The sequence below is a fragment of the Elaeis guineensis genome, chromosome 16 (genome assembly GCF_000442705.2).
Source record: "Elaeis guineensis isolate ETL-2024a chromosome 16, EG11, whole genome shotgun sequence".
Taxonomy (NCBI): domain Eukaryota; kingdom Viridiplantae; phylum Streptophyta; class Magnoliopsida; order Arecales; family Arecaceae; genus Elaeis; species Elaeis guineensis.
This window is the reverse complement of record NC_026008.2, coordinates 38,591,515-38,603,852: the sequence shown is the minus strand read 5'-3', so window position 1 is coordinate 38,603,852 and position 12,338 is coordinate 38,591,515. Positions and strand designations below refer to the sequence as shown.

Sequence of the window (12,338 nt, the reverse complement as noted above, 5' to 3'; positions counted from 1 at the left end):
CACTAAAAAAATTAAAATAATTATAAAAATTATAATAAATTAAAAAACTCTCAAACATAATACTTCATCAAATAAATAAATAAAATCAATCCCTACATCAAATTTTAAAACACTAAAAGTAAACATGAAAAAACTTCAAAATTTTTGTAATAATATCATAATCTCTATTCTCCATAAGAAAAAATACCACAGACTAATTAAACTCCACAAAATCAAACAAACCAAGAAGTAATAAATATTATTCAAATAACATTGAGTCCAACTATTGAAATTCAGTCCCTGTTCTTAAGATTTTTAGTAATGACTAATGAGGCATAGAAATGAGAAAAATAATATTTTAGAAATAATTTGTTACTTACTAATTACTTTAAGTAGTTAAGTTATTTTAAGATAATTTTTTTAAAAAAATGGACTGGTCCGCGGGCTAGACGGGCCAGCCCTTCACAGGTCGGACCATAAACGGGTCGGGCTAAAAAGCCCTTTTGTTAAACGGACTGCTAAAATACTAGCCCAGCCCTACTATTTTAAGGGCCTAAACAGGCCGGCCCACGGGCTAAGGCCCATTTTGACGGCTCTAGGTACAAGGATAAAGTGTATTAACAGAGCAAAGATTTTTGGTAGCTACAGCTTTTCGGATTTCAGGATCCATTTGCTTAGAGGTAATTTGACATAAAAAAATAAATTTTATATCAAATTATTATATTTAAAATAAAAAAATAAAAATAATAATTTTGAAGATAAAATAAATATCACAGAATTTGTATTTGAAAAATTTTCGAATGGTGATAATCTATACTTGATAAAAATATATCTAATAAAGTTATATATATAAGCATTGAATTTATTCCGATGTCTTTCCAAATTCATTAAATAAAGAGTTTTTGTAAAAAAATTAAGATGGAGATGGTATTATGCAAAGGGTTATATGATTATAGTCATTATATAAAAACTAATTAAAGATGATAACGCTATCCTAATATTTAAAAAATAATAATATTTAAAAACCATATATATAAATTTTATCATATTTTTATATAGGATTATCTTCAATCAAATGTAATAATTTTTTTCGATATTAATTTTTAAATAATTTTTTTATCAATTCAGTATTTTTTTATGATTATTTGTTTAAATAAATAATTTTTATAAATCGTTAAATTATCTTGTATGTTGGTACACTCCAACTAAGCGAACCCTTCAGGGTAAAAAAAAAAGCCCAGTTAATTCATAAAGGAGGAAGGTTATTTCGTGGTTGAATTACCTCATTCTGGAGGCCTAGCTGACCCATTTGTCCTTACGATGGTGCAGACGTCAAGTCAACCGGCCATGTCCTATTTAGTCGCGTCTGATCAAGGACTTCAAGATTTTGGACATTACTACTCAAGCTGTCGACTTTGGGATGTGATCAAGGACTTAATTTTTTTGGCAAAGTGCCTAAGGTTTTATTCATTCGACATCCTTCTACCAAAAACTTTTTTCAAGTTCAATCTACTCCTTTGCGTACGTTTTGGGAAAATTAGAGGGCTAGGAACAAAGTTGTATTCAACTCCTATCCACTTAAGATCCTCCAAAAAAGGAAAATTTTCTTTATCCTGACTCAATCACGGTCTCCACGTTGCACAATATTCCAATCTGGGTTGGGATCTCCTTGATTGATATTCCAATAAGATTTCAATCCCACCGTTAAAATTTTTTATCTTCTAAGAATGTTTGGTTCGCGATCGAAATCAGAATCAGAATAAAAATTGAAATAGATTGAAATCAGAATTGGAATGGCCTAATCCTCTGAAATGTTTGATTCGTGTTCGAAATGGATGATTCTCATTGTTGTGGTTTGGTTTATATAAAAATAGCAATTGAAATCAACTCAAAATTTTATTTTTATTTTTAATTAATTTTTTTAAAAATTAATTATTTTAAAAGTTAATATTAAATAAAAATTAAACATACTAATAGTATTTTTAATTTTTTTTTAAAAAATTAAAAAAATTAAATTTTAAAAAAATTTAAAAAAAGAAATTAAAAAGAAGGGAAGAAAGGGATTCAACCCTACCATGGTCTTTCCACTCCTCGGATCCCACGAATCCCCATCACGTCCCAGCTGCCTCCCGTCGCCATGAATATCTCCCTCACCCTCTCCTTTCGGAGCCTCACTGTCGCCCCAACCGGCAGCACCGCCTTGCCTCCCACTCCCCCAAGTTCTAGCCCTTCCATCATCTTCGCCACCCCCACCATCGTCGGCTTCATCATGGTCATCGTGGTGGCGGTTGTGGCGATGGGGGCACCATCCTGGAGGTGGCGCTTGATGCGGTTGAAGCGGATGGTGAACTCGATGTGGAGGTGGTGGACATCAATGAGGATATGGGCAGGCATCTGGCGCTCGAGCCAGCGGGTGATCCATCATGGGGAGCGGCGGCCTTGCGGGCGAGGTTGAGGGCGAGGCGGAGGTGCTTGGCAAGGTCGAATGTTTGGACTGTCGGGCCTGCAAGAGCTCTACATCTGGCTGTGTTCGGATGATTTTTTTTTTTTTAATCTCATTTCGTTAGAATGAGATTTGACTCCGTTGAAATGAGGTCAAATTTGGTTACGCGAGGAATAGATCATTCTCATTCTTCAGAAAAAAAAATCAAAATGAAACTCCCCCCTAATCAAATAGTGGGAATGAGAGTTATCTATTCTAATTCTTATTTCGGACTTTAATTATCCCAACCAAATATTTTCTAATCATCCACGTGAATAATGCAATATAATTTGACTAGTTTTTGTGAATCGAATGGACTTTCTAAGCGTGACTCGAGTCAATCCAACACCATGCAAAATCTTTTTGGGAAGAAGAAAAATAAAAGTCCCGATGAACCTTATTTGTTGCTTCTGAAGAAACATTAACTTAAAACACAGTAAAATTTATCATAATGAATCAAAGCATCTATTAATATTCAAAAAATTAGCATAATAAATCAATGAAACAGCAACAAAAGTATTTGTCAGTATATAATAGTCAATAATAAAGAGTCAATAATTATTTCAAGAAGTTCTTTGAGTCTATATGCATTCATAAGCCTGACATTGGCCACTGGAGTGGATGGTCAAGTCCTCAGGCATCGCTATTCAAATCCATGCCCGTCCCTATGCCCTGTTGACCCAAACCGGGTCCTTCTGGGATCTGAAGACCGTAGAACCGATTTCCATGCCCCAACACTCCGCACTCACCACCTTTTGAGACCATAATTGAGCTCGTGAGCTGCAGCACAACCAACTAGTACGTCAGTAGTCACAAATAATGGTCCCAAACTCATGGCTATAATCTGAGCAGATTGGCTCCAACCACGTCAAGGGCCACGGAGACCACCAATCGTTTAACGCCACGAATCGCTGATGCAAAACCCATGGACCAGAGCTTCATCTCATGAATCCATCAACACCGTCCATGAGACTAAGTCCATCTAATGTGCGGTCCAGATCCCATAGTCCGTTCAGAACAACAAAGTCTAGTTAAACGAGTCAATAACGAATCAGTACTGCATCAGTAACATCACCACGTCACGGACTGATACTTCTCCATTAGAATCTCGCCACGTGGCAACTCCAATTATCGACCGTCTGATCGTCCATGCTGGCACGATGGGTTAATCTTCACGGGGTAAGTCGAGCGTGGAAGTCTAGTTCCGGAGGCCGGCCCTCTCAGAGCAGCGTCCGTTTTATGTGCGACCTCCCTCGCAGTCTCCAACCAGAGAAAGCGAAGCGGACTTCCGGTTTGATCGCCATGAGGAAGTGGGCGCTCCCTTCAGCTCTCCTCCTTCTCCTTCTCCTCTCCTCATTCCCTGATCAAGGTAATCACACGATCTAGGGTTTGTGGATCATCTCTACTGCTGTTGCTACTCTCTAGCACCAGATAGATTCTTAGATCGTGGAGGTTTTCTTCTGCGCGATTTTTTTTTTTGGGTAGATTTTTAGGGTTTTGGAACTGGTTTTGATTTGATTTGTTGCGGATGTTGTAGGTCGTAAGTTACACGCGAATGCCGAGGACAGTGGCGACTCGGACGAGCTCGTGGATCCACCGAAGGTGGAGGAGAAGCTTGGAGCCGTTCCTGGCGGGCTGTCCACTGATTCTGATGTCGCAAAGAGGTATTTGATCTGATTCGTTTTCTTTTCTCTTTGGTTGCTCTGTTTGATTTGTTTGGATTTCAAAGATGCTATCTTTTCTCATTTGTTGTTAACTTTTAGAGAGGCGGAGTCGATCTCGAGGAAAACTCTGGGGAGTAATGCAGAAAAATTCGAGTTCCAAGCAGAGGTTTCTCGGCTGATGGATATAATTATCAACTCCCTCTACAGCAACAAGGACATCTTCTTGAGAGAACTCATCTCCAATGCCTCTGATGTGAGTGGATTTCTCCAAATTTTCGCCCTTCTATGGTTAAATTGTGATTTTGTTTAATTTTTATTTGTTTAATTTTTTTTTTTCTGTAGGCATTGGATAAGATCAGGTTCCTTTCTCTCACCAATAAGGAGATCTTAGGGGAAGGCGACAACACGAAGCTTGAGATCCTTGTGAGTGGCGTTATAAAAAAGGGTACTTTTAGTATGTTCTAAAGGATTTTCGGTTGGTTAAACATATGTTAATGTGGGGATGCAGATTAAGTTAGACAAGGAAAAGAAGATCCTCTCCATCCGTGACCGAGGTATTGGTATGACGAAAGAAGATCTTATCAAGAACTTAGGAACCATTGCGAAGTCTGGAACTTCAGGTATCATTACTGTTATTATTTACCTCTTAAGTCCTCGTGATCGCTGTAATGCTAGCAAGTACACACTGTTCTAATTTTTATATTGCTGTCTAGCTTTTGTGGAGAAAATGCAGACAGGGGGTGATCTAAATCTCATTGGGCAGTTTGGTGTTGGGTTCTACTCAGTCTATTTGGTTGCTGATTATGTTGAAGTCATTAGCAAGCACAATGATGACAAACAGTAAGGATATATAGCCGTTTATTTTATATGTAATCTGCCATGTAGATGCAGTTTTTTTCTTTCAATGGTGTAAATTGTCCTGGTCAAATGATAATTGGTGTTGCTTTGTTGTCTTTCAGATATGTATGGGAGTCTAAGGCTGATGGGTCATTTGCAATTTCCGAGGATTCATGGAATGAACCCCTTGGACGTGGAACAGAAATAAGGCTCCATCTCAGAGATGAAGCCAAGGAGTATTTGGAAGAAGACAAGCTGAAGGTGGGTAGATTCTGGTGCTTCCATTACGTGTTTTTTCTGCAACTGATTAAACTTTATATTGGAAGCATTTAACGTTAACTTTCTATAATCGTATTTCTTATTTTTAGAGAGGATGCTATTTTTAATTATTCATTTAATCTGTCTAAACATCACATTCCACCAGATCATGTCCTGCTGTTCCCAAACATAATATTTTATGTGCTAGATCTTCTCATTTGTTGCTGTTAGAAATAATTCCTATTTTAGAGTCAGTGTAGGATTTATATTAATTAAACCAGCAAATGGTAAAAAAACAAACGAGCAAATATGTAAACGAAGAAGAAGATAGAGAAATTGTGAAGACATGTTTATGCATGTCGTTTGAGCCCCTCATGGTGCACAGGTCCTTGCGCTTGTCTATTCACGAGATATAAACATGTCTGCCTCTTCTGACTCTTACACACATGAACATAGACAGAAAAATCTTTGAACTCGCAGCCTTTTGTAACTCATAAAAAACATATTGAAAGAAAGAAGTGATAAAAAGTAGGGCCTTTGGGGTTCTGCCCCAGACAGAACCATAATGGAGTAGAGAAGAAATAACGATGATGTGATAAGTCATGGGAAAGTTTCTAACAAATTGAGAGTGAACCACTGTGTCCTAGTGAACATCTGTAAGATCCAAAAGCTTATTTTGAACAGGGTTATAGAAAATATAAAATAGAGGATAAAAACATAGAATAGATAACAGGGTTTCCACATACAAAGTTGTGATGGAAAAAGATCAAAAGTACTGCCGAGTTCCCTTCTGCCCACCAATTAGAAACTTCTGAAACACTGGAGGAAGAGTCCAATGATCACTGCAGTTGTGAAAAATATTTGAATGGAAACAAATTTTAAAGGATTTAAAATTCTAACAATGGCGGCCCAAGCCCTGTTGTCTCATCATTGCACTGCCATTCTATTTAGTATGTGATATTTGCATAGTTTTGTTGCATATCTGTGATGCTGTTTTGGATGCTTTTGTCTTGTGTATTTTATAGATGTGGAGAGCAAGTACCAGTTGGGATTATACAACTGTGTAGCAATACCTTTTTTTTTTTTATGAAAAAGCTGTTTTGAGTTTTTTTTTTTAATTCTCTGAATTGATTTTTATGCTAGTTCTTAGGGGGCTATACCATATATTTCAGGCATTCTGACCTATGTACTACTGTTGTGGTTGATCTGATGATGTCCCCAAGAGTAAATGGAGTACTATGTTAAACCCATGTGCAAAAGATGTGCCAATAAATGATTCTGAAATTGCATGTGTTACATTATTGCACTTATTCAATGGTTTGTTAATGATGTAATAACCAGTGTATCAATTCTCTCTTTGAGCACATTGTAAGGATGTCATTTTTTACTTTTCTTATAAAACATTGTAATTTTGAAGTTTGATTAATGAGTTACAGTTGGCATCTTAAAACACAAGTTTCCTTGATATAAAAAAATTATATTAGAATTTTTTTAGTGAAATTTTTACTTACTCAAATATATCCACTTGCATGGATGCCATGTGGACCCATTTTCATCTTATTGTTATGACATAATCATCTATATACAGCACAAGAAATTAGAAGTCAGTATTTTGTTTTATTGAGAATCCATACTGCAATATGTTTGATAGCTTCACTTTATTTTGTATAGGGCTTAATAAGTATGTTGCAAATTGTATAAAAAATGAACTGTTGTTTTTTTCTCCATATCTGTTGAAGTTATCTCGTCTTGCTTGTCTGTCCAGCTTGTTCTATCACAAATCATGTAATTTTCTGCCGAAGATATCTGCACTTTTCACATGATTTTTTTCAGAGTTAATTACAGATCCTAATTCAGTGAGTATGATCATAAAGTAGGCTGTATTGTAGTCTAGGCAGTAGTTTGTGTAGGCCTTTGCCATATCTGCTAGATGAGTTTAACCATGGTGTAGAAAGGGTTTGTGCACTAACTTATAGTACTTCATATAGTTTAAATCAAAAACATGCTTATTCTGTGGTCGCCACTTTGCAGTTTCTTTTTCTTCTTTACTAGATATATATTTTTTACTACTCTTTCACAAAAAATCAAAGTTCATATTCTGCATGAGAAATGTACTGCTGAGCTCAGGGTGGTCAATCGTTTGCCAAATTTGAATTTGGAGTTTGGGTCCCAATAATCTATAAAGTTTGAGATTTTGTCTGAAATTCAATGTTCCATCAGAATCATTTCAATGCTTTTAATGATTAAATGGTGGAAGCAAAATGAAGCTACATAGGGCTGCAAGCGGGTCTGGTGGGATAATGATAATGCTCAATCAAGTCTGATATATGTTGGATCAGGTTGAAAATTTGAATTCAAGCGAAACCTGTTTCCATTTGGGTTGGGCAATGTTTGGTTTGGGATTTATCATTTTGTGGCCTTTGGTTTCCTTGGTTGTATCGGGTCCAAAACATGCAACATGGACCATAGGAAACAGGCTCAGATCGGGTTATTTCACTGTCTCCTAGACATACTACAGAAGTCAGAAACAAGGAGAACAACATATAGGCATATTTAACAGCACACTCCACACAAGATCAATTAACAACTGTATATGATGTTGTTATTGACAACATAAATTGATGATTAATGGCATTAAACATTCTTCTTAGCAGAACGTTAATGTTGTAAGTTTGAGGACTGGGGTGGGTGTGGAAAAATATATTATACTTGTTTCATGTGACATGATAAGATCCCCTGTGATTCATATCCAAAACATATTTGAAACTGATCACAATGTTTGATCCAAGTCTGCTTCTAGCAACTTTTGTTTCGATCCTGGTTGCATCTGTTGTGCTTGAAACTGGGCCTGTCCTGTCAGTAGCCATCCAACTTAAATGTTGTATGTATCTCATAATTACTTTTAGACTTTTAGTTATAACTTTTTTTGATCCTTACCCAGTAAGGTATTAACTTTTGATCATAAGTTTTTAGACTTTGAATAAATTTCAGAATATATATCTCTGTTAATGAATGCAAGCACAGTGCTTTGATGTTGAGCATAAAGGTGGCTGAGATTTGCTTTAGAACACAAATTTGAAAACTTGTTCCTACTGATTGTATGCCTCCCTTGGTTTGATGTCCTAATGAATTATGAAATCTACCTAAAAACATGTTAGTCATTTATATGCAAGCAACTTATATCTTTTTAAAACTCAACATGAATTTCATAACCAACTGTTGAGCAGCGCATGGGGGCTGAGCATACAATCCTTTTTGACCTGCTTGAGCTATAGGATTTGCTTTTGTAGTTATTTAGTAATGTGATCTATTCTGTATTTTTGACTTTAAGATTTGTATTAGAGGTATTATTTTGGTGTTCTTGTAGCTGATATTTTAGGCGATCACTTTTTCAATCTTTCAAATTAAATATCCGACTATGCAAACTAATAAGTAACTTCAACCATTTATTTTTATTGTTGTCTAGATTTGAGGCATCACTGATTGCTTTATGCTGTGGGAGAGGAACCTCATAGTCCTCCTATCTTCTTTCCTCGACATATTATAGTTTGATTATTTTTATACAGTAATTTCGCCCTGGAAAGAAAATCTTCCCATGCAGTAAGTATTGCACTTATATTGCCTGGTAACTTACAACTAGATGACCAACTAGCATAACAAGCTTGAATTTTAATTCGTAACTTTATGCTATAGCAGTAACAGGCAGGAAAAATGTTACCCATGAAATATTTTTTTTTAATATTTAAGTTATAGTGCTAGTAAAATTCTATATACTTACATTTAGAGCTATCTTATTGCAGGAGTTGGTGAAGAAGTATTCTGAATTCATCAACTTCCCCATATATCTCTGGGCAAGCAAAGAGGTGGATGTGGAAGTCCCATCTGATGAGGAGGAATCTAGTGATGAGGAAGAAACATGTATGGCCTTGTGATATTTCCCCCTCTTTGAAGATTCTTTTGATTGAATTAAGTCGTGATGCCATTTTTGGTCTACAAATGTTCCCTGAGTGCATGTGTTTCTACTTCTTATGACAGCGGAAAGCAGTTCTGAAGATGAAACAGAAGAGGAAGGTGCTGAGAAAAAGCCCAAGACAAAGACAGTGAAGGAAACAACTTACGATTGGGAGGTGTTGAATGATATGAAGGCTATTTGGCTTCGTAACCCGAAGGAGGTTACCGATGAGGAATACTCAAAATTCTACCACTCTTTAGCGAAGGTAAAACATTAATGTATCCTAGCTTGAAAGTTGGGATTTTATCAGCCTTTGTTTAAGTTGCCTTGCTTTCAATTATCTTTCTTCAGTGGAGTTGCTGCTAACGTAGCTTATTCCTTTTGGGTTTTGGCTACTAGTTTTTCTAATGGAATTACTCTTCCTGTTATTCCAGGATTTCAGTGATGAGAAGCCTTTAGCTTGGAGCCACTTTACTGCTGAAGGTGATGTAGAGTTCAAAGCACTGTTGTTTGTGCCTCCCAAGGCTCCTCACGATCTATATGAAAGTTACTACAACACCAACAAGTCCAACTTGAAGTTGTATGTTAGAAGGGTTTTCATCTCAGATGAATTCAATGAGCTTCTTCCCAAGTATCTTAGCTTTTTGAGGGTAAGCAGAGTGCACTCTCATAAATATCTGTCATGTAGTCTGTTCTCATCAGGATGAGCTGTCTGGTAGGTCCTTTATCTCAGTTCAAATGCCTAACTCTTTTCCTTTGTGCAGGGTCTAGTTGACTCAGACACATTACCACTTAATGTTTCTCGAGAAATGCTTCAACAGCACAGCAGTCTGAAGACAATCAAGAAGAAATTAATCCGCAAGGCTCTTGATATGATTCGACGAATTGCAGATGAGGATCCTGATGAGTTCAGCAACAAAGATAAGACAGGTATGATCATTGACTATTGTTTCACAATTGAATTAATTTCTAATTTTTGTTTTGTATGGCCTCTATTTTTGCTGGGGCTAATCATGTTAATTTTTGAATTATATTTATTTCTTATTAAAAATCAGAAACAGAGAAAGCAAGTGAGAATGATGAGCAAAAGGGGCAATATGCCAAATTCTGGAATGAGTTTGGCAAATCCATTAAGCTTGGCATCATTGAGGATGCCCATAACAGAAATCGCCTTGCTAAGCTCCTCAGATTTGAGAGGTTTGTCCTTCATTAATACTAACTTTTTGCCCTTATGGCATTTTTTTAATTTTTTTTCTTTTGTTTTTGGATGCCGTAGTTAGAAATTTTGTAAAATAACAAAATTCTTATGCTTTCTGTACTTCATTTCAGTACCAAGTCTGATGGCAAGCTTGCATCACTGGATCAGTACATTGCCAGAATGAAGCCAGGACAGAAGGACATATTCTACATTACAGGAACTAGCAAGGAACAATTGGAGAAATCTCCATTCCTTGAGAGGCTTACAAAAAAGGACTATGAGGTAAGACATGATCTCATCTTATCTCTTTTTCACTTTTGAGGAAAAAAAATCTCATATTATGTAAGTACTACAATCGAGGATGATGAATGAATGTTCTGTACAGAACATACACTTAATTTCTTGTATCTCTTTTTGATTTTAAAATTTAAAGCATGTCGCTGGCTTCAAATTTTCAACTGTATTTGTGGTTACAGCATCATATTTTTAACAAACAATTTTTGGTTAATATGATAATTCAATATCAATTTTGCTTCCACTAATTGTCTGTTTCAGAAAAATAGTTGTTGCTTTTACCATGCATCTATCCACAGATAATCTCTGATAAAACCCTGAACTCATTAAAGCACATGCTTAAGCATATTCTGTTCAGATGCTCTGGCGTTCATGACATGTTGATTGTGTTAATAAAATATCTCTAATTATTTTTTCTCACCTGTGATAAATTTGTGATTGCAGGTTATATTCTTCACGGATCCCGTTGATGAATACTTGATGCAATACCTGATGGACTATGAAGACAAAAAATTCCAGAATGTGTCAAAGGAGGGTCTTAAGCTTGGAAAGGACTCTAAGCTGAAGGAGCTCAAGGAGTCCTTCAAGGAGCTGACTGATTGGTGGAAGAATGCTCTTTCCAGTGAGAATGTTGACTCAGTAAAGATAAGCAACCGTTTGGACAACACCCCTTGTGTAGTGGTTACGTCAAAATATGGGTGGAGCGCTAACATGGAGAAGATTATGCAGTCCCAGACTCTTTCTGATGCCAGCAAGCAAGCGTACATGCGTGGCAAGAGAGTTCTTGAGATTAACCCAAGGCATCCTATTGTCAAAGAACTCCGTGAGAGAGTTGCTCAGGATCCTAAGGTATTAACTTAGATGCTATTGGATTTTTTGCCTTCTAGTTCTCTTCCCATAACCTATTTTATTTTTCTTTCTTTTTTTCCTCGAAACAAAATGTTTCAATGCTAATGAATAAGTTCCCGATAAACTGGACCTGTTTCTATTTCTTATTACTTTTTCCTGATATATATTAAAATCTCTTTATCCTCCCACCTGAAATTCCAGCATTTTTTCTATGTATTTTACTTTGAATTTGAGGGAAATTCTTTACACAATCTACAGGATGAAAGTGTGAAGCAGACAGCAAGGCTCATATACCAAACAGCCCTCATGGAGAGTGGTTTCATCCTCAATGATCCAAAGGAATTTGCGTCGAGCATTTACAAGTCTGTGCAGAAGAGCCTGGACATCAGCCCTGATGCTACTGTTGAAGAGGAGGATGACACAGAGGAACCAGAGGCTGAAGAGAAGGAATCAACTACCAAGGGAGCTGAAACCGATGCTGCTCAAGAGGAGGCAGAGGAATATTCAGTGAAGGATGAATTATAGATTCGTAGTTCATGTTAAGCCTAGAACCCTTGTTTGTTTAGAGATTTTGATAACCAACTGATATGAGAGCCATCCAGAAAGAGGACAGGCTTCTTAGGCCTGGTTTCTAGTCTGTATAACATAATCAATGACATTTTGAGGTGTTATGTAGTTAATTTGATCCACAACTGGTACTGTTGATAAACTGAGTGCCTATCCACAGCCATCAGTTAGTGTGTTCTTGCTTTATTATGGATCTGCACTGTTGTATCTCCCATCCATGGATCCTTTGTTTGCGTGACTATTAGTTTTCCAACGAGT

The 12,338-nt window shown here is 36.6% G+C and overlaps 1 protein-coding gene across 1 annotated transcript; it reads left to right on the top strand.

Annotated features, from left to right (window-relative positions):
• Positions 1 to 3,673: 3,673 nt before the first annotated feature.
• On the top strand, positions 3,674 to 12,296 carry LOC105059624 (endoplasmin homolog). Its single transcript, XM_010942994.4, has 15 exons — positions 3,674 to 3,830; positions 3,999 to 4,125; positions 4,225 to 4,378; positions 4,468 to 4,548; positions 4,634 to 4,745; positions 4,839 to 4,965; positions 5,085 to 5,223; positions 9,021 to 9,138; positions 9,256 to 9,437; positions 9,607 to 9,822; positions 9,937 to 10,102; positions 10,228 to 10,369; positions 10,502 to 10,652; positions 11,109 to 11,513; positions 11,772 to 12,296. The coding sequence occupies exons 1-15, from the start codon at positions 3,701 to 3,703 to the stop codon at positions 12,036 to 12,038; spliced, it is 2,517 nt and encodes an 838-aa protein (XP_010941296.1). The 5' UTR covers positions 3,674 to 3,700; the 3' UTR covers positions 12,039 to 12,296.
• Positions 12,297 to 12,338: the final 42 nt, after the last annotated feature.